The sequence below is a fragment of the Ceratotherium simum genome, chromosome 33 (genome assembly GCF_057802395.1).
Source record: "Ceratotherium simum simum isolate JZ-2026a chromosome 33, ASM5780239v1, whole genome shotgun sequence".
Classification (NCBI taxonomy): Eukaryota; Metazoa; Chordata; class Mammalia; order Perissodactyla; family Rhinocerotidae; genus Ceratotherium; species Ceratotherium simum.
Window position 1 is genome coordinate 15,137,660 of NC_141932.1, and position 20,747 is coordinate 15,158,406.

Here is a 20,747-nt window from a genome sequence, read left to right on the forward strand (position 1 = left end):
TTCTTCCCAGTGCATTAACACCACTTGACATGTTATATGTATGTGTGTATATCTATGGCCTCGTTACTAGAATGTCGGCTCCATAGGGCAAGGGTAGCTGTCTTGGTCCCTGCTGTGCTTTCGTGCCTAAAAGACCAAATGCTCATTAATTATGCTTAGTAGATGCTCAATAAATATTAAATGAATGAATAAATCAATCCTCTCAATAACCCTAAAAGGTAGGTACTGTGACTATCCCATTTCACAGATGAGGAGACTGAGGCACACAGATCCCGAGGCCATCTCATTTGGACGTACAAGCTCTCACACAAGGTCAGGATTGTCTCCCGCACTGGGCAGGTGAGGGGCCTGAGGATCAGAGAGGTGAAGCCTCTTAGCTGGGGCCACATGGTCAGGAAGATGTAGGTAGATCCAGGACCAAAGCAAGTCTGTCTGTGGCCAGGGCCATCCTGTTGCCTTTAGTTGCTGGAGTCTCAGTGTGAAAGCCTTAGTCAAAAGATTGGGCATCTTCATTTCATTTGTTGTTGTTTTGAGCATATGTTTGTTTGTTTTTTCATTATCAACTCATTGGCTGACCCTGGGCCCTCTCTACCCCATCCAGTGCCCACCCCTGCGTTTATTCTGAAGCAAATCCAGGAGTCGTTTCACACGTCCACATGTTCCTTGGTCTCCAGGGAGCTTTAGAATTGCTGAATCTTTGAACCTTTTTTTTTTTTTTTTTGCTGAGGAAGATTGGCCCTAAGCTAACGTCAGTGCCAATCTTCCTCTATTTTGTGTGTGGGACGCCACCACAGCATGGCTTGATGAGCGGCGTGTAGGTCTGTGCCTGGGATCTGAAACCGTGAACCCCAAGCTGCCGAAGCAGAGCGTGCGAACTTAACCACTACACCACCAGGCCGGCCCTTCTTCGAACGTTAGAATCATGAAATTACAGACTTGTTGACCCCTGGAGGTGATGCCGTGGCTTCCGCGATGCTGACTCACTTTGTGGGATTTATTAGAGCTGTGACGAACAGTGAGGCTGCCAAGCTAGACGGCCTGGGTTCAGACCCACTTCCCCACTCACTGGCTGCACAGCTTCAGGAGACAGCTTCAGTTTTCCCATCTGTCAAGTGGGGGCGATAGTAACAGTCCCCGCCCCACAGGGCTGTTGGGAGGTTTAAATGAGTTAATGGGCATTGAGCACTTAGCATATGCACTTAATGAGAGTTAGCGAGTATTTGTCTTTGAGATTTCAAATATTCCTCTCTTTGAGCTGTAAAACTCCCAGCCGTCATGCAGTACAGACAGCAGAGCACCACTGGCAGCGGCACTGTGACAAAGATGACTAAACCAGTATTTTGGTACATATTTTGAAAAGGGCCAAAAAGGCATTATTGATACAAATATTGTATTTTAGTATGAATAAAAGAAAGATGGTGTTTGATCTCTATCTTCTCTGCTTTGTTTCAGACCTTAAGAGTCAAACCTGATCTATCAACTGATGAATGGGTAAACAAAATCTGGTATATCCATTCAGTGGAATATTATTCAGCCTTGAAAAGGAGTGAAGCACTGATCCAGGCTACAATGTGCATGAACTGTGAAAACATTATGCTGAGTGAGAGAAGCTAGACACAAGGGGCCACGCAGGGCGTGATTCCATTTACATGAAATGTCCAGAATAGGCAAGTCGATAGAGACAGAAAGTAGATTAGTTGCCAACGGCTGAGAAGGATGGAGAGATTGGGGAGTGAGGGCAAAGGGGTGTGGGGTTTCTTTTGGGGTGATGAAAATGTCTAAAATTGGTTGTGGTGATGGTTGCACAACTCTGTGAATATGTTAAAAACCATTGAATTGTACACTTTAAGCGGATCCCCCAAGTGTTACAGCTCTTTTAGAATTTGTCTAGCAGGTTTTCCGGTCCTTGCCGGAAGACCCCATGGCAACAATAAATAAATAAATAAATAAATCCCCCAAAGTTAAATGCTATGTGATTTCATTTGTATAACATTCTTGATATGACAAAATTCTAGAAATGGAGAACAGATTAATGGTCACCAGGGGTTAAGGAGGGAGTGGGAGTAGAGTGAGGGTGGTTATAAAATGGCAATGAGAGGGATCCTTGTGGTGGAAATGTCCTGTGTCTTGACCTTATCAATGTCAATATCCTGGTTGTGATATCGGACAGCCCCTCCTCATTATTTGTGGGTTCCAAATACAAAATAACCCCAAAATCGATCCTGGCGGCACTTTGTCGTTCTTCCCTGACGTGTACAGAGTGATGAAGTATTTGAGTCACACAGGTTCCCCGCGGAGATCAAACAAGGTGACGCTCTGCCATCTTCTTTCAACTCTCACGCTCTAAACAAGTGTCCTTTTTCTGGTCTGTTTAGTGCCGTGTTTTCCACACTCTTGTTCCCTTTTTGGTGATTTTGCTTTTTAAAATGCGCCCCCCACCCCCAGCATAGTGCTGAAGAGCTGTCTAGTGTGCTTAAGTGCAAGAAGGCTGTGATGTGCCTTATGGAGAAAATACAGAAAATATGTAGAATTTCTATGTGTTAGATGAACTTTGTTCAGGCGGGAGTTATAGCGCTGTTGGCTGCAAGGTCAATGCGAGCGAATCAACAGTGTATATGATACAAAGTGTCTTTAAATAGAAACGCCCATAAAACAAAGTGACATATTGATGGGTTCATGACAATGTCGCAACCAAAAGCTTGCAGGAACCTAGCCCCGTACTTCCTCAAGAGCTGTGGTTCAGTATTCACTAATTCAGTGTTCGCGGGGAATTTATAGAACATAACTGTCGGGAATAAGGAGAATCAACTGTATTATAGTTTTATAAGATGTTCCCATTGGGGGAAACTGGGCAAAAGGCACATAAGATCTCTGTATTATTTCTTAAAACTGCATGAGATAATCCACAATTATCTCAAAATAAAAAGTTTAATTAAAAAAAAAAAAAAGGAAGCAATGCTGGGCGCCCCTGGGGAGCCAGGAAAGGAGATATTGTTCATCAGTAAGATGCTTGTAAGGTTTCCAACAGGGGACAGCTGTGGTCAGAAGGCTTTCTGAATGAGTGAGCCTGGTTCCAAAGGAAATTACGAGGTAGCTGGCAGCCCTCTGGGTGCAGCTCAAGACGTAAATGATTCAAATGTCACATTACCAAAAAAATATCGCAGCACAAAAAATACCAGTATTTTGGTGATGAAAAATAGCACGCTATCCGGAATGCTGAAAACAGCTTTTGTAATCACTATACCACACACATACACACATATCCTGATTTTGGAGAATTATCTGTTTTTTCAACCAACACTCCCTGAGTACCTGCCATGTGCTCACCCTGTGCTGGGCAGTGCTGGGGACACAGAGGTGACCAAGACACTCCTGGCCCTGCCCTCATGGGGCTCACAGTCCAGTGGTCTAGACAGACCCATCCACAGACAGAGACAACCCAGACTGGGCAGGACTGGGAGAGGAGAGCCCAGGAGGCTGGGGGATCCCAGAGTGGGCATCGGACCCAGCCTGGAGGGAGAAATCAGATAGGGCTTCCTGGAGGAGGGGACATTTGAGCTGTATTATAAAAGGTGAATAAACACAAAATAAAGGCAAAAGGAAGAGGGGTAAGGGTAGAGTTCCAGGAGAGGGAGGCAGATGTGCGAAGGCCAGGAAGACAAGGATGTGCAGGTCAATCAGGGGAAATGACTGGATCTCTTTGGGGCTGCAATGTTATGAGGATAATAACAGCAAAGATTTTAAAAACATCTCCTTTGTTCCAGGCCTTGTTCTAAGCACTTTGTGTGAGCTAGCTCCTTCATGCCTTACCACCACACTCTGAGGAGGGCCCAATTCATAGATGAAACTACAGAGGCACATGAAGGGCAAATGACTCCACCAAGGTCACACCACCAGTAAGCAGTGGATCTAGGAATTACTTCCAGGCTGTCTGAGTCTGGCCTTTAACAGTGATGCTATACTTCAGAAAGTGCAAAGGGCATGGGGAGAGGACGGTTTACAGGGGTGCCTGGGGAGAAGGGGAGTCATAGGCCATCGTGGACAGTTTGAGCTTTGTCCCAAGGGTACTGGGGAGCCATGGAAGGTTTATTTTTTCTCAATAAACTTTATTGAGGTAGGGGCCGGCCCCGTGGCTTAGCAGTTAAGTGCACGCGCTCCGCTACTGGCGGCCCAGGTTCGGATCCTGGGCGCGCACCGACGCACCACTTCTCTGGCCATGCTGAGGCCGCGTCCCACATACAGCAACTAGAAGGATGTGCAACTATGACATACAACTATCTACTGGGGCTTTGGGGAAAAAAAAAAAAAAGGAGGAGGATTGGCAATAGATGTTAGCTCAGAGCTGATCTTCCTCACACACAAAAAAAACTTTATTGAGATATGTATTAGTTATCTGTTGATTTCCCCCAAATTTAGCAACTTAAAACAACAAATATTCATGATCTCACACAGTTTCTAGGGGTAAGGAGCCCAGGAGTGACTTAGGTGGGCACTTGCGGCTTCGGGTTTCTCGTGAGGTTGTGGTCAAGCTGTTTGCTGGGACCACAGTCATTGGAAGACTCAACTTGGGCTGGAGATCGGCTCCCACGGTGGCTCAGACGATTAATGGGAGGAGACCTCAGTTCCTCAGTGGCTGTTGGCTGGACCTGTGGGCCTCTCCTGAGGGTCCTCACGATATGTGTTAAATTAATTAAAAGAGAAAGCCATTAGACTGAGGTGGCTTTAATGCCTTAGCAGCCTGATAAGCAAACCCAAACCTAAGCCTGTAAATGCCTCAAGGTTAAGAAATCAAAAACTAAGGACCACCCATCACAGCCAATTAGACTTTCCCAAAAGAGGCAAATGCTTAAGCTACAGACAATCAAATACTCTCCTTGCTTTGCTTCCGTGTCTTCTCTACAAAGTCTTTCCCCTAGCCCCTGTTGGTGGAAGACTCCTCACCACTTCCGGTTTCGTGCTGCTGATTGGAATTGATTTTTGCTCCAATAAACTCTTGAAATTTTTAGTATACCTCAGTTTATCTGTTAACACATGGCAACTGGAGTCCTCCAGAGCAAGTGATGAGAGAGAGAGAGAGAGAGAGAGATCCCAGGACGGAAACCGCAATCTTTTTATAACCCAACCCAGGAAGTGACACACCTTAGTTTTGCTACATTCTAGTCATTGCAAATGAATAACTAAGTCCAGCCCACCCTCAAAGACCAGAGAATTGAGCTCCACGTCTTGGAGGGAGGGGGATTGCGGTCTAATAAGAAATACATTTGGGGGCCGGCCCCGTGGCTTAGCGGTTAAGTGCACACGCTCCGCTGCTGGAGGCCCGGGTTCGGCTCCCGAGCGCGCACCGACGCACCGCTTCTCCGGCCATGCTGAGGCCGTGTCCCACATACAGCAACTAGAAGGATGTGCAACTATGACATACAACTATCTACTGGGGCTTTGGGGGGAAAAATAAATAAATAAAGTTTAAGAAAAAAGAAATACATTTGGTCTTAGTCCCCTTTCCTGGCACGGAGCTCCTAAAACTCTTGGAATTTCCTGAATGATAGGAATATCTTTGCTTACTCATAAGGAGCCCTTTGGATCACCCCTGAGCTTGTACTAATGAGGTGACAGTGTGCAGTCCCTCGTGTCCACCAAGGGAAAAAATCGCTATAATTTAAACAGCAGATGTTTATTTGGGCAATTAGAATTGCAATTCGGGAGACAGATTCAGGCAGAAACCCAACACACAGTCTGAGGAAGACAAAAGATGCAAAGTCTATAAAGGCAAAAGGAGATACATTACACAGGCTGGGCTGCAAAATTTGTGACTGGTGCTGGCAACAATTGTTACTTCTTGGCTAGATGTGATTGGTTGCTAAGGCCATCTCTAAGGCAGAAAGTTCTTATCGAGGGAAGTAAGCAGATTGCTTGAAAGAAGGTCAAGACAGCAGAGCTCAAAAGTGACACTCCATCTGGGTAGAGAAGTGGTGGCTGGATAACCCCATTTCCTCAATAGCCTCCCAGCTCCATGTGAGAAGCTTTGACACGTCACTCCATTTTGTTAGTGCTGTCCACACTAGTAGCCTCGGGATGGAGCTGGTCGCCAGAAAGACCAAGTGATGAGAGGGTTGGAACTGTCGGCCCCGCTCACCCACCTCCAGGAAGAGGAGGAGGAGGGCACTGGAGATTAAACCTCCCCCTAATTTCCTTCCCATTCTAATTTAAGCGAATTTTACGTCAGTTAGTTTTTTCTTTTTAATCACAAATAAAACAGATTTAAAGTATTATATTGAGGATTTGGGAAAAGAAAGCCAACAGGACTCTCATGACTAAAATTGTGAATCCATTGTCATTTTCACTCTCTGGGAGAAATGAGTAATTTCAATATCAGTGGGGCATTATGTGGAGTTTAAAACAGTAATGAAGTTTTCTGTGATTTTGGTTATTTGGTTCAATTTTAATTGTTCTATCTTTGTGTATCTGTAGGTGCGTCTTCTGAAAGATTTCTATTTTGTTTGCAATGGGACCAAAGACGGGGCTGAAGGTTAAATTGTTAACTTTTGCCTTTTGGGGGCTTTTCTTTCTGGAATAGAAAAGTAGTTGCCATTCATTATGTCACAGTGCTCTTTACACAAGAGCCGTGTAATGCATTGCCTCTTGAATTTAGATTCTGAAATTCTCAGTGAGGACTTTTGCTTGTTGAATTTTGTTGGGCAGTAGATGTGTAACCCTGTGTATTGCCATCTGTGACTTTCCTTTTACAACAATTTAGTGTCTAACTGTAGCAGTTTATTCATCTGAGGTACATGGTGACATCTTACCCCAAGGCTCCTTTTAGATGTTCTATTTTCTTCATCCCCAATTAATCCTCTTTTCTATAAAAACTCCTGAACGACAGGATTTGATGAGCTTCCAGGTTGGCGAACGTATCCACGTGCCAGGAGGGTGGCGCATCCTAGTTCCACAGGGACAGAAGTGTGGGGAGTTTTCCGGACTTCACCCTATGTACCTCTTCATCTGGCTGTTCATCTGTGTCCTTTATAATAATCTGGTAAATGCTAGTAACTATTTCCCTGAGTTTTGTGAGTCATTCTAACAAATGATCCAACCAAGGACGGGGTTGTGGGAACCTCTGATTTAGAGCCTGTGGGTCAGAAGCCCAGGTGACAACCTGGACTTGTGATTGGCGTCTGAAGTGGGGACAGTCTTATGGGACTGAGCCCTTAATCTGTGGGTTCTGAGGCTATCTCCAGGTAGATAGTGTCAGAATTGGGCTGAATTTGTAGGTCACCCTACAAAGGGGTGAGAAAGTGAGGGGGGAAGGCCAGGAAACTCTCTCAGTCCAAGGGGGCCCGGAGGCCCGGAGTGGGGGGCCTTGGAAGGGATTTGAGCAGGGGAGGAACGTGAGCCCAGGAAAGAATACTGGCTGCCTTGCTGTTCCTTGACACAGCAGACATGCTCCTACCTCAGGGCCTTTGTACATGCTGCCCCACTGCCTGTACGTCTGTTCCCCTAGACAGCATCATATCTCGCCCTCTCACTTCCTTCAGGTCATCCTTCAAGGGTGCCCTTCTCCCCAGGCCTTCCCCAACCTGCCTTTCAGAATTGCACCTGCCCCACCCCAGCACTGCTCCCTTCCCTGCCTCCTCCCCCCTGCCTGGCACTTATGCCCATGTGGCTCACTCTGTATTTCACCTGTGGATTTCATCTCTGCCGGTCACCGTCCACTGCTCCCCAGGGCAGGGGTTCAGTCTGCTCACCGAGGCCTCCCCAGTGCCTGGAAGGGGTCTGGCCCATAGTAAGCACTGGGGAAATAGTGGCTGAATGAATGAATGAGCAAATGAATGAGTGAGAGAACTGGGGGCCAAGGCAAGGGAGCCTAGAAGGGAAATTAAAGAAAAACCTTTTCACTTAAAGGAAGTTTAGTTTACTGAACATAGTTACTCTGCGCCCAGAGGCAAAGGCAGTATATGGAGTCCTGGTAGTGGCCCCCAGTTCGCCCTCCCCGAGGAGTGGGAGGAGCCACTCGGTGGTCTGGGAGGTGCTGGGCAGCTCTGGGCCCTCCCAGGAGCCCCAGCGGGGCCTGCCCTCCCCTTGGGCTGGGAGAGGTTCCAGACCCTCCCCTCACGTTCTCTCATCTGGTGTTGTTTCTCCTCTCCCATCTTCTCTCTCCGTCTGACACCGCGTACCCCGCCCCAAACCTGGGGGGCTTCCTCCAGCCCATGCAATCATGGTTTGAACCATATGGAAGGTCCATTTTTAGTCGAAAAAGGGTTATATACATAATATATATGAATATTATTTAAGTGGAAGTATTATATATAAGAACACGAAAGAATACTATACATAGGATTATTGTATATAAGAACACTGTATATATATAGGAATGTCATATATATAAGAATATGTATGGAAATGTTTGTATAGGAATATTATATACAAAAACATATGGAGGAATAGTATATAAATGAGTATATTTTATTATGAATGCTATGTAAAGGAATACCACATATATAGACATATATAAATATATTTAGGAATATTTTATATAGCAATATTATATATGAGTGCATAGGAGTATCACACATATAAGAATAGGAATATTACACATAGGAATATAATATACGTATAATATACATGTATTATAGTAACATGTACAAATATTACATATAAATATACATGATATGTAAATAAATATATCATATGTAAATACTATATCTAGAAACGTATATAGGAGCATTATATATATATAAGAAGACTAACTATATAGGAATATAGACATAGGAATATTACATATATGACTATACATTTGAATACATATATATATTTGAATACATATAAATGTATATAAAGTAGCAATTAAGAACACAGCATAGTTTCTGGAACCAAATGGCCTGGGTTCAAATCCCAACTCTGCCACTTAATAGCCTGTGGCTTTGGGCAAGTGCCCGAACCATCTGTGGCTCAGTTTTTCTGTCTGTAACGTGGGGATGATAACAGTCTCACATCCTGGAGTTGGTTAGAGGATTAAATGCTTGAAAGAGTGCCTGGCACGTTGCTTGATAAACCAAGACAGAGGGGCTGTTGTTCCTTTGGGCTTGCGGTTCTCACACCTCTGCATCTTCCTTTTCTTTCTTTCTTTCTTTCTTTTTTTTTTTTTTGCTGAGGAAGATTGGCCCTGAACTAACATCCATGCCCATCCTCCTCTATTTTGTATGTGGGACGCTGCCACAGCACGGCTTGATGAGTGATGTGTAGGTCCACGCCTGGATTTGAACCTGTGAACCCTGGGCTGCGAAGTGGAACACATGAACTTAACCATTACGCCACCAGGCTGGCCCCCCTTTTCTTTCTTTATGTCACATAAATTCCTCAGTCAGTGGTTCCCACTCTGGGTGTGCTTTGGAGTCACTTGGGGGAGTCTTACACAGTACTGATGCCCTGGCCCCAGGACTCTGATCTGGCTGCTCTGGGGTATGGCTTGAAGGTCAAGATTTTTAAACACCCAAAGATTTTTAACATGCAGCCGAGGCTGAGGACCGCCAGACCAAGCCCTCCAGAAGGGATTCTAGCTTGCTCTTTGGAAAGGCTGCCTAAGAGTTCACAAAGTGGGTGGACCATCACTTATTCAACCCAGAGATAGGCTTTCGTCTTTGATTCCCAGCTTCTTGCGTCTCTAGTCCCCCACTGAGCAACCTTCCTTGGATGGCTTTACTTCCTTCTGTAGATTTGATTTCTATGGGCTGCATTCCCAGCAGTGGTGTTGCTGAGTCAAGGATAAAATGCATTTCTGATTGGAGTAGATGTTGCCAGATTCCCTTTCAAAAAGGCTGTAACAGGGGCCGGCCCCGTGGCTTAGCGGTTAAGTGCGCATGCTCCGCTGCTGGCAGCTCGGGTTCGGATCCTGGGCGCGCACCGACGCACCGCTTCTCTGGCCATGCTGAGGCCGTGTCCCACATACAGCAACTGGATGGATGTGCAGCTGTGACATACAACTATCTACTGGGGCTTTGGGGGAAAAAAAAAAAAAAAAGGAAGAGGATTGGCAATAGATGTTAGCTCAGAGCCGGTCTTCCTCAGCAAAAAGAGGAGGATTGGCATGGATGTTAGCTCAGGGCTGATCTTCCTCACACACACAAAAAAAGGCTGTAACAATTCTTATTGCCATTGGAGACATATGGGCGTGCACTTTTCCACAGATCCCACCCAACCGCAAGTGTGTGCCCCTCTGTAATTTGTGCCATTTGGTGGGTATAAAGAGATACTTCCATGTTATTTGAATATGCTTAGCCCTGCTTCCTGCAGAGGCTGTGTATCTTTTCATATACGTATTACCTGGTTCATTTTACTGCTCTGAAAATTATCTATTCAAATCCTTTGTCCATGTTTCTTTTGGAGTGTTCAGCTTATTGATTTACAAAAACTCATTACGTATGTTAAACCTTTATGCATCATCTGCATTGCAAGTATTTTCTCCCCATTTGTCATTTGCCTATAGGCTTTGTTTGTGTTTATGTTTTTGTTTTTTGCCACACAAATGTTTTTCGTTTTAATGTGGCCAAACACGTCTATCTTTTCTTTTAACTTCTGGCTTTCCCGTCTTAATTAAGAAGCTACGCTTGACGGAGGCTGTATTTTCTTGTAAGGCTTTACTCTCATGTTGTTTTACATTTAAATCTTTGATCTTTCTGGAATCTATCTTTTAATGTGGTGTGCGATAGAGGAACAACATTACTTTACCAGTTGTGTCACTACCATTTATTAAATAAATTATTTTCTCACTGAACTGAAACACCACTTTTATCATACATTAAATTCCTATAGAGGTGGGCTCCACTTGTGGACACTCTATTCTGTTCCCTCATCTTGTCCCTTCCTTTGCTCAAACCCTTCTGATTTGATTATTGTAGCTTCTTCGTTTGCTTTAAAATCTAGTAAATCCAGTCAGCACACACACCTCTTTTTTTATGATTACCATTCTTAGACATATCTCTCTCTCTAGGAACTTGACATTCATCTTGTTGAATTCCAAAATGAAATTCCATTAAGATAGATTGAACCCTACGGTTGCCGATATTTTGAGGTTTTTGACACAAAAATGGCAATGTTTGCATTTAATTTCCATATTACAGGTTGAGAGAATTAACATTTTAATTCTATTAATTCTTCCCATCCTAGATCATGGTAGTTTGTCCATTTCTCCAGATCTTGTTTTATGACAGAAGGGCAATTCTAACCTCTCTCCCTGCCCTCCCACCCTACTGCTAGTAAAATCTTAGAAATCTCGTTGTCTAACTCCCTCCATGTACACCTGGGGAAACTGAGTGTAGAAAGGGGATGCGACATACTAGAAGTCACACAGGGAGGTGGCAGAATGGAGCTCAAACCCAAGACTTGTACCTCCCATACATATTCATTCATTCTTTCATTCATTCATTCCATAAATCCGAATTAGGCACCTACCACGTGCAGAGCCCTGCCCTTGTGGAAACAGTGGACGAGAGATAAGGGCTCTGCCTTTGGCGTAATACACAGAAAACAACAGAGCAGCGCTGGAGATGAAAGATGCGAGGGCTCTCTGAGAAGCTGGCGTTTGCACGGAGGCCCTATGAAAGACATGAAAACAGCCATGGGAGGAGTGGGGGAAGGGTGTTCCAGCTTGGGGCCGGCCCGGTAGCGTAGCGATTAAGTGCGAGCGCTCTACTTCAGGGGGCTGGAGTTCACAGATTCGCATCCCGGGCACGCACCGATGCACTGCTTGTCGAGCCATGCTGTGACGGCGTCCCATATAAAGTAGAGGAAGATGGGCATGGACGTTAGCCCAGGGCCAATCTTCCTTGGCAAAAAGAGGAGGATTGGCATCGGATGTTAGCTCAGGGCTGATCTTCCTCACAAAGAAAAACAAAAAAAGAGTGTTCCAGCAGAAGGCACAGCAAGTGCAAAGGCCCTGAAGCAGGAGCAAGCTTGGATGGTTTGAGGAACCTAGAGAAAATGGTAGGGCTTGAGTGAGAGAGAGCATTGAGGTCTGCCCCACTCACTTTTTCCAGAAAACTTGACCCCTAAAACTTAGCCCACGTGGGGCCAGTTTGCTGCTGTGGGCATAAGTGGGTGGATCTGCCTCCCTCCTCAGATTGTGAGATCCCCAAGGTGGTGAAGCCGGGTACCTGAGGTCACTGTAAATATTAACATGATTACCCTTCGACACAGACTGTGTTCCCAACACAGACACAGATGGAAAGCAGTTAATTTTGTTAATCTGTATTTTCTTGTTTAACCTTGTGAGTTAAACAAGACTCAAGGGTCACAAGGATTTATGAGCTTGTTTTGCAGAAGAAAAAGAACACCTTTAAGGAAGTTACGACCACCAGATAACCAGCTCCCACCTGCTGTTGACACTCAGAAGTCTGATTGCCCAAGAGCTTATCTGGAGCGAAAGAAACACATATTTCCCCTTTGTTTCTCCTCAACTCCTCCTGCCAAGCCCCTTAGCTCTACAAAACCCCTGCTTTCTTCTCTTGTGAAGGTAATTTGAGAGAACATATCCTCCCACCTTCTCATTTTGGCCAATTTGAATAAACCTTTCTCCATCTCCACGCACTGATGTCTCAGTGATTGGCTTACTGTGCATCAGGCACACGAATTTGAAATTAAGAGGTTCGGCATCAGTGGGGTCCTTATCTCATCATCAGACAAAAGGCTTCCTAGTTTTTCTGGAATTTTCCTCAATGGGTCAAAGCAGCCTGTGGTAGACTGATTGCAAAAATGTTCTCAATTCTCCTCTCCATCAAGAGGGAGTGCCTCTTTCTTACCCTCGACTCTGGGCTGACCACGTAATTGACTTTGGCCAACGGAACGCAGTGTAAGTGACCATGGATGAGCCGCCTCTCAAGACGCCCCACGTGTTTCCTCTTGCTCTGTCTTGCTCCTCCCTTATGAGAACATGTTCAGGCTAGCCTGCTGGAGGATGAGAGACATTGAGGGCTGGCTGAGACCCACTGAAGCCCCAGACATGGGACAGCAGAGTTAGCAGGGCTACCCAGCTGACCCACAGACTCAGGGGCAAAAATAAATATATACTGTTATAAGCCACTGAGGATTTGTGGTCATTAGTTACTCAGCACTGTGGTGGCAGTAGGTAGCGACATGTGGACTTTCATAGTAATTAAGTAGGGACATCACTAGTCCTTGGAGCATCTTTGAGCAAATTAGCAAAGGGGTCCCTTCTTCGAGACACCTTACTTCCATTTCTCAGAAAATTGTCATAATTAGACCAAACCTCTTAATCTCAAGTGCCTGTGCCCAATGCACAATAAGCCGATCACTGAGACATTGGTGCTTGGAGATGGAGAAAGTTTTATTCTGAGTTGGCCAAAATGAGAAGGTGGGAGGATAGGTTCTCTCAAATCTGCCTTCACGAGAGAAGAAAGCAGGGTTCTTTATAGAGCTAAGGGGCTTGGGAGGAGGAGTTTCAGAGAAATAAAGGGGAAATCTGTGTTTCTTTCACTCCAGATAAGCCCCTGGGCAATCAGACTTCTGGGCATCAACAGCAGCTGGGGGCTGGTGATCAGGGGGTCATAACTTCCTTGAAGGTGTTCTTTTTCTTCTGCAAAACAAGCTCATAAATCCTTATGACCCTTGAGTCACCCCTCAGGTTAAACAAGAAAACACAAATTAACAGGATTAACTGCTTTTCATCTGTGTCTGTGTTGGGGACAAGGTCTAAGGGTAATCATGTTAATATTTATAGTGACATCAGGTACCCGGCTTCATTAATATAATAATTTTGTTAGCAGAAGACATTTTATTGTCATTTTACATACACGATGTCTACCCTGTGAATGTTGCCCTCTAGAGTTGTTCAGTGTCCAACCTGAACAACCATACATGGAGACCCTGGGAAAGCAGGAGCTTTGGAGTCAGACAGCCCTGGGTTCAAACCCCAGCTCTGGCATTAAGGGCTGAATGAACATAGTTCAATGACTTTATCTCTTTGAGTCTTGGTTTGTCCATCTGTAAAACTAGATCCAAGTAATATGAGGAATTTGACGAGCCCAAGCACCAAATGCATTTAGCACAGTGCTTGGTGCATAACGACCCCTCAATAAATATCAGTTACTAGTCACGGTAAGGGTTCTACGACTGTAATAGTTCTCGTGATTGTGGTTTTGCCTTCACAGTCTGTCCCCCACCCAGCAGTCACAATGATCCCTGTTAAGACCTAGGTTGATTATGTCTCTTCTCTGCTCAAAACCCTCCTGTGACTCCCGTGTCACTCAAAGCAAAAGTCAGTCCTTGCAGTGGCCCACAAGGCCCCACAAAGTCTGTCCCCTGCCTCGCGTCCCTGTTTCATTAACTGCCACTCTTGCCCTACTCACTCTGCTGCACCTGTTCGCTTCTTGTAGTGTAATCCTGCTTCAGGGTCTTTGCTCTGGCTGCCCCCCACCCCCCGCCTGGAATGCCCTTTCCTCAGCTGCTCCCACGGCTGGCTCCTCCTCACATTTTAGGTGTCTTCCCGAATGTCATCTTCCCTAACCGCCCAATTTATTTATTTTTTAAAAATTTTATTTATTTTTTTCCCCCAAAGCCCCAGTAGATAGTTGTATGTCATAGCTGCACATCCTTCTAGTTGCTGTATGTGGGACGCGGCCTCAGCATGGCCGGAGAAGTGGTGCGTCGGTGCACGCCTGGGATCCGAGCCCGGGGCCGCCAGCAGCGGAGCGCGCGCACTTAACCGCTAAGCCACGGGGCCGGCCCCCTAACCGCCCAATTTAAAATTCCAAACTATTCCCCTTCCCATCTACTCCCAGCCCTTCCTAACCTTCTCCCCCGCATTTCTCACCATCTGACATTCTGGGCCTGTGCTGTCAAATACGGGGGCCACTGAGTACCCGAAACGTGGTGAATCCAAGTTGAGATGTACTATACGTACAAGATACACATTGGACTTTGAAGATCTCACATGAAAAAGCATGCAAAATATCTCAATACTTTTTATGCTGGTTACACGTTGGAATGATAATATTTTGGATGTGTGAGTGTATTAGTTTCTTATTGCTGCTGTAACAAATTACCGCAAACCTAATGGCTCCATAGAAGTCGAATTTATTGTCTTACAGCTCTGGAGGTCCACAATGAGCCTTACAGCGCTAACAGCAAGGTGTTGGCAAAGCTGTCTTGCTTCTGGAGGGTCTAGGGAGGAGTCTGTTCCTTTGCCTTTCTCAGCTTCTAGAAGGTGCCCACGTTCCACGGCTTACGACCTCCATCGCCTCACTCCAATCTCTGCTTCTGTCATCACGTCTCCCTCTCTGGCACACCTGCCTCCCTCTTCCCTTATAAGGACCCCCATGATTGCGGTGGACCCACCCAGATGATCCAGGGTGATTTCCCCACCTCAAGCTTCTGAATCACATCTACAGTCCCTCTTTTTGTTTTTTGTGAGGAAGACCAGCCCTGAGCTAACATCCATGCCAATCCTCCTCTTTTTTTTGCTGAAGAAGATTGGCCCTGGGCTAACAGCCATGTCTGTCTTCCTCTACTTTATATGGGACGCTGCCACAGCATGGCTAAACCAGTGGTGCGTTGGTGCGCGCCCGGGATCCGAACCTGCAAACCCTGGGCCGCCACAGCGGAGCACGTGCGCTTAACTGATGTGCCCCCTGGCCGGCCCCTACAGTCTCTCTTGTCATGTTAGGTAACACATTCACAGGTCCAGGGAATTAGGACGAGGACATCATTGGGGACCATTATTCTGTTTACCATAATTGGGTTAAATAAAATGTATTATTAAAATTAATTTCACCTTTTTTTTTTTATTGTTTTTAGTGTGGCTCCCAGAAAATTAAAGATTGCCTATGTGGCTTCTATTCTATTTCTATTGGACAGCACTGTTCTATACGTTTTCCTTTATTATGTGTCTCCTTCCTAGTAATAGAATGTATGCTCTAAAAAGACTGGGATTTTGTTTTATTTACCACTATATCCCTGGTGTTAGTGCAGTTCCTGGCACATAGTAGGTCTTCAATAAATATTTGTTGAGTAAATAAATATGGCTGTTTTTCCTGATGATCTATCTCTCTCACAAACTCACAGACACCCCCTATTCCCAGCCCACCCCCGTGGCTTCCTCCTCCTCTCCCAAGATCAGGGATCTAGAGTAGAAGCCAGATTGGGCGGGGGAGGAGAGATTTGGAACAATCCTGGAAGGCTTCCTAGAGGAGGGAGTGAGGCTGGTAAGACGAGGAGTCCCAGGTCAGTAAAGGTCTTCCAGAGGATGACACTTTCCCTCTGGGATGTGGGCCTGGCTGTTTCCATGGAGATGGATGCCAGGCCCCCACGTCCTGGTCCAAAGTGCTGGAGATGTGGTTGCCATGACGACCCACATCCTCAGGATGGCAAGGTCTGTTCCGGCCAGATGCCCTTTGGGTGGAATTAGAGTGATGTGGGTAAAAATAGCAGCTCAGGGAAGAGCTAAGCCTTCCATTTTGAAACTCAGGGATCACTTTCTACCACCCACTGCACTGGCCCGTGACAATCAATGGCAGACCCTCAGCTCTCTGGCCCTTCATCCTCCAGCTTCCGTCACTCTTTCCTGCCCTGATTATTAGGCATGTCAAAACGCACAGAGATGATTGTTCCAGGGGCCTGGCTCCTCAGTGCTTTGACCTCGTCTCCTCCAAAGACCTTGCTGCCCATCCTCCTTCAGTCTCTCCCTCCCTCCCGTGATCAGAGCAGACATCTTGTCACAACCAACAACCACACTCGCTCCCTCCACAATCTCAGCTTCAAGCATCCCACACCAGCGCCACCATTTGGACCTTTCCAGCTCATTCTATCTGGAGTCCTCACTTCAAAACTCCTTCAACCCCACCAGGACCTCCATTCCATTCATCGGACCCCTTTCCACAGTCTCTGCCCCCCTCATGATCACGCTGCCTCACCCAGCTTAGAGCCCGTGGCTGATTATCGCTATCCTTTCCTTGCACCCGTCCTCAGCTCCCTTGATCCCTCTCACTCTTCGGTCTCAGAGGGAAGACCCCCAACTATCATTCTACGGTGGGCTGCACCTGCTCTGCTAAGTGGAAAAATCTATAACCATGTTGACAAGTCTCACTTTAACTATAGGACCTTGACCTTCAGGGGGCGCTGTGTTGTCTGGGAATTCACTCAGAACCCTGGCTCATTCGTTCTACCAATACCCCTAAATTTTTAAAAAATTGTGGTAAAATATCCATGGCATAAAATTTACCATTTTGACCATTTTAAAATGTACACTTCAGTGTCATTAAGCACATTCACAATGTTGTGCAACTGTCACCACTATCCTTTCCCAGAACTTTTTCGTCATCCCCAGCAGAAACTCTGTCCCCATTAAACACAGTTCTCCATTTCCTCCTCCCTCCAGTCCCTGGCAACCACTGATCTACTTTCAGTCTCTACAGATTGGTCTATTCCGGATATTTCATATAAACGGAAACATATAATATTTGTCCTTTTGTGTCTGGCTTATGTCACTTAGTAAAATATTTTCAAGGTTCGTCTATGTTGTAGCATGTGTCAGAATTTTATTTCATTTTTTTCCCATTGACGCATTTTATTTGTATGTATGTGTTACATCCCTAGAAAAAGAATCCCAGTACTTTCCTTCTTGTGTGTCTTTGTCTTGCTTCCTCTTGGTCCGCGATGCCACCTGCGGTCGTCAGTACAACGAGACCAAACGAATGGGACAGGCCTGTGAGGTTCATAACGATTTTCCCAGCTCTGTGGTCATTAATGATTTCAAATTCTGCGATGTAATCGTGCTCCATCATCACAATTAGAAACTGGAAAATGACTTTGGAGCACAGCCTAATAAGAACTTGGCACATGCCTCTCTTTTTAGCATTGTTGAGGCTCTTGAGCTCTTGAGAGCAGCGGCCAGGACATTCAAGCAGCATTGCGGTGATGCAGAAAGATGGTGGCTGAATAACGTTCCATTGTCTGGGTATACTGCATTTTGTTTATCCATTCATTCGTTGATGGACACTGGGTTGTTTCCTAGACTTTTTTTTTTTTTTTTTTTTTGGTGAGGAAGATTAGCTCTGAGCTAACATCCGTTGCCAATCCTCCTCTTATTGCTGAGGAAGATGGGCTAACATCTGTGCCCATCTTCCTCTACTTTATATGGGATGCTGCCACAGCACGGCTTGATGAGCAGTGCTTAGGTCCACAACCAGGATCTGAACCTGTGAACCCTGGGCCACTGAAGCAGAGCATGTGAACTTAACCACTACGCCACCAGGCCGGCCCTCTAGACTTTCCAACAACTTCTCCTCTCCCTTCGAAATCCTCCCTTCCTGCGCACTCTCCTTGGGGACCTTGCTTCCTACTTCACTGAGAAAAGAGAACCCATCAGAAGAAAACATCCCTGGACTCCTACCATCCATCTACCTACCTTTCCTCCTATTACTTGGTGTATCAGTTAGCTGCTGCTGCGTAACAAACAGCCCCAAAACTTAGTGGTGTAAGACAGCCCTTGGGTTATAGTTATGGATGCTGTAGCTCAGGAACTTGAACAAGGCCCAGCAAGGACAGCTTGTCTCTGCTGCCTGATGTCTGGAGCCTCAGCTGGCAAGACTCACAGACCAGGGGTGACTCGATGGCTGGGCACTAGATCAGCTGGAGGAGTCTTCACTCGTGTCCAGCAGTTGGTGTTGGTGGTTGCTGGCTGGGACCTCGGCTGAACTGATGAGACCTCTCCGTGTGGTGTCTCAGCGGGGGCTAGTTGAGCTTCCTCACAGCATGGTGGCTGGGTCCAAGCGTGAACGCCCCAAGAGAGCAAGTGGGAAGTGCCCGGCATTTGACGATGGAGCCTTGGAAGCCCCATCTTGACCATACTCTATTGGTCGAGGCAGTCACAAAATTCTGCCCAAGTTCAAGGGAAGGGAACATGACCTCACACAAAACACACTCAACGGGAGGAATACCAAGGTCACACTGTGTATGTGGGACGGGAGAGACTGTTGGGGCCATCCTTGGAAGACACACCTTCCCTACTAAAGACGAGTGATGCTCTTGAGCCTGGGGACTCTTTCCCTCTCGCCTCCTCAGTGACAACATTCCAGCCATCCTCCCCTGTCTCCTCTGCTTCTCCTCTAGAATTGAAGAATCTAGATGATCAGCAGCAGCACACACACTGCTGTTCAGTCTTCTCTGACCTTTTCTATCACAAAACTGGACTCCCCAGCCCCTATCTCGCACCCGCACTATATTTTTCTCTGCAGAAGTCTCACCATTTGACACACTCAGTATTCTCCTCGTCTCTGTCCATCATCCATCTCTTCCGTGAGAATATCATCTCCCTGAGCACTGGCTCTTTCAGCCCCTGTAGTTCACCATTTATCCTCAGCACCGTAACTTACCCATTCAAACTCATCCATTATATTATTTTAAAAAACTAGCCAGGGCCGGCCCCGTGGCTTAGCGGTTAAGTGCGCGTGCTCCACTGCTGGCGGCCCGGGTTCGGATCCCGGGCGTGCACCGATGCACCGCTTCTCCGGCCATGCTGAGGTCGCGTTCCACATACAGCAACTAGAAGGATGTGCAGCTATGACATACAACTATCTACTGGGGCTTTGGGGAAAAATAAATAAATAAAATTATAAAAAACTAGCCGGCACCTGGCGTGAAATGAGTCAGCAACTGGAGGTTGTGTTATTGTGAGGATGGGGAAGCATATGGGCCCCGAGGCTGGTTCCATGCCCCGCCCGTCTCCCCTCCATCCTGCGCCCCTGAAGGCTCGTGCAGGAACCTGCGTCTCCTCTGGGCCTCCCCGACGCTGGCCCGGCCCCAGGCCAGCCCTGTGGTGTTTGATCTGACCACTTCAGAGCCTTCACCTCGGGCCTGCCGCCCATCCCAGGCGGCTGGGGTTGGGAGTCCTCCCCAGATGCGCCTTTGAGGATGGGATGACAGAAGCTGACCAGAAGCCATGTGAGTGACCAGGTGGGGAGCTCAGGAATGCGGGGGCTGGGCCAGGAAGAGGTGTAGGTGAGCGGAGGCAGGGAGGCAGAGAATGCGAGCCTTCCTGGGGTAGCCAGAGTGTTTACCGAGCACCTGCTGTGTACCCAGGCACGTGATGGGCAGTTCTGGGGGCATAGTTGTGACTGGCTTTGCCCTCACAGGGCAATGGAGGAGACAGGCAAGTGACTACAGAGTGACAACCTAGAATGAACAGAATTGGGATGGAGTGCTTGATGCAGTCAAGGAGGGCTTCCTGGAGGAAGGGATGTTGAGCTCCTTACAGAGTCTATGACGCCCATGGAAACCTGCTTTTTTTGGCCACATCTGATGACGCTTTGCCTCGCTCCCTTGAATCTAGCCCTAGCCGCCCTGGGCTTTTCTCTGATTCCTGAATTCTCCAAGCTCATTCTCCCTTTCTGAGCCATCGCACTTGCTGTTCCCTCCGCCTGGTTCTCTCTTCTCAGTTCCTCCCCAGGCAGGCTCCTCCTTATTCAAACTGCAGACCACTTCCTGCAGCATGGAACTCTTTTGAAAAATGTCCTTGTTTCTAGTTTCTGTTGACGCCTTCATTTTCTGCCTTCGCAGCTGGGATGTGGCCTCCCCTCACCCCTGCCCCCTCACCCCTGGCAGGGTGCCTGGCAGAGAGCCGGTGCCCGGCAAATCTCTGTGTGGCCGTGAAGGAAGGAAGCAAGCCAAGATCTGCGGGGTAAACCGTGAAGAGGTGGGGGAAGGGCGTTCCAGGCAGAGGGAACGGCATGGACCAAGGTGCG

General features: G+C 46.8%; 1 protein-coding gene and 1 non-coding gene across 2 annotated transcripts; one reads left to right on the top strand and one right to left on the bottom strand.

Moving 5' to 3' along the window:
- Positions 1-1,860: 1,860 nt before the first annotated feature.
- On the top strand, positions 1,861-1,922 carry LOC147912838 (U7 small nuclear RNA). Its single transcript, XR_015549651.1, has one exon. It is a non-coding gene; the product is annotated as a U7 small nuclear RNA (small nuclear RNA).
- A 15,675-nt stretch (positions 1,923-17,597) lies between these two features.
- Positions 17,598-17,915, bottom strand: LOC147912839 (small ribosomal subunit protein uS8-like). The gene has a single exon (XM_087421919.1). The coding sequence runs from the start codon at positions 17,913-17,915 to the stop codon at positions 17,598-17,600; it is 318 nt and encodes a 105-aa protein (XP_087278045.1).
- Between the last annotated feature and the right edge of the window lie 2,832 nt (positions 17,916-20,747).

What these genes read in the sequence shown, in the direction of transcription:
- LOC147912839 (XM_087421919.1), bottom strand. Translation starts at nt 17,915, where the DNA reads ATGCTGCTTGAATGTCCTGGCCGCTGCTCTCAAGAGCTCAAGAGCCTC.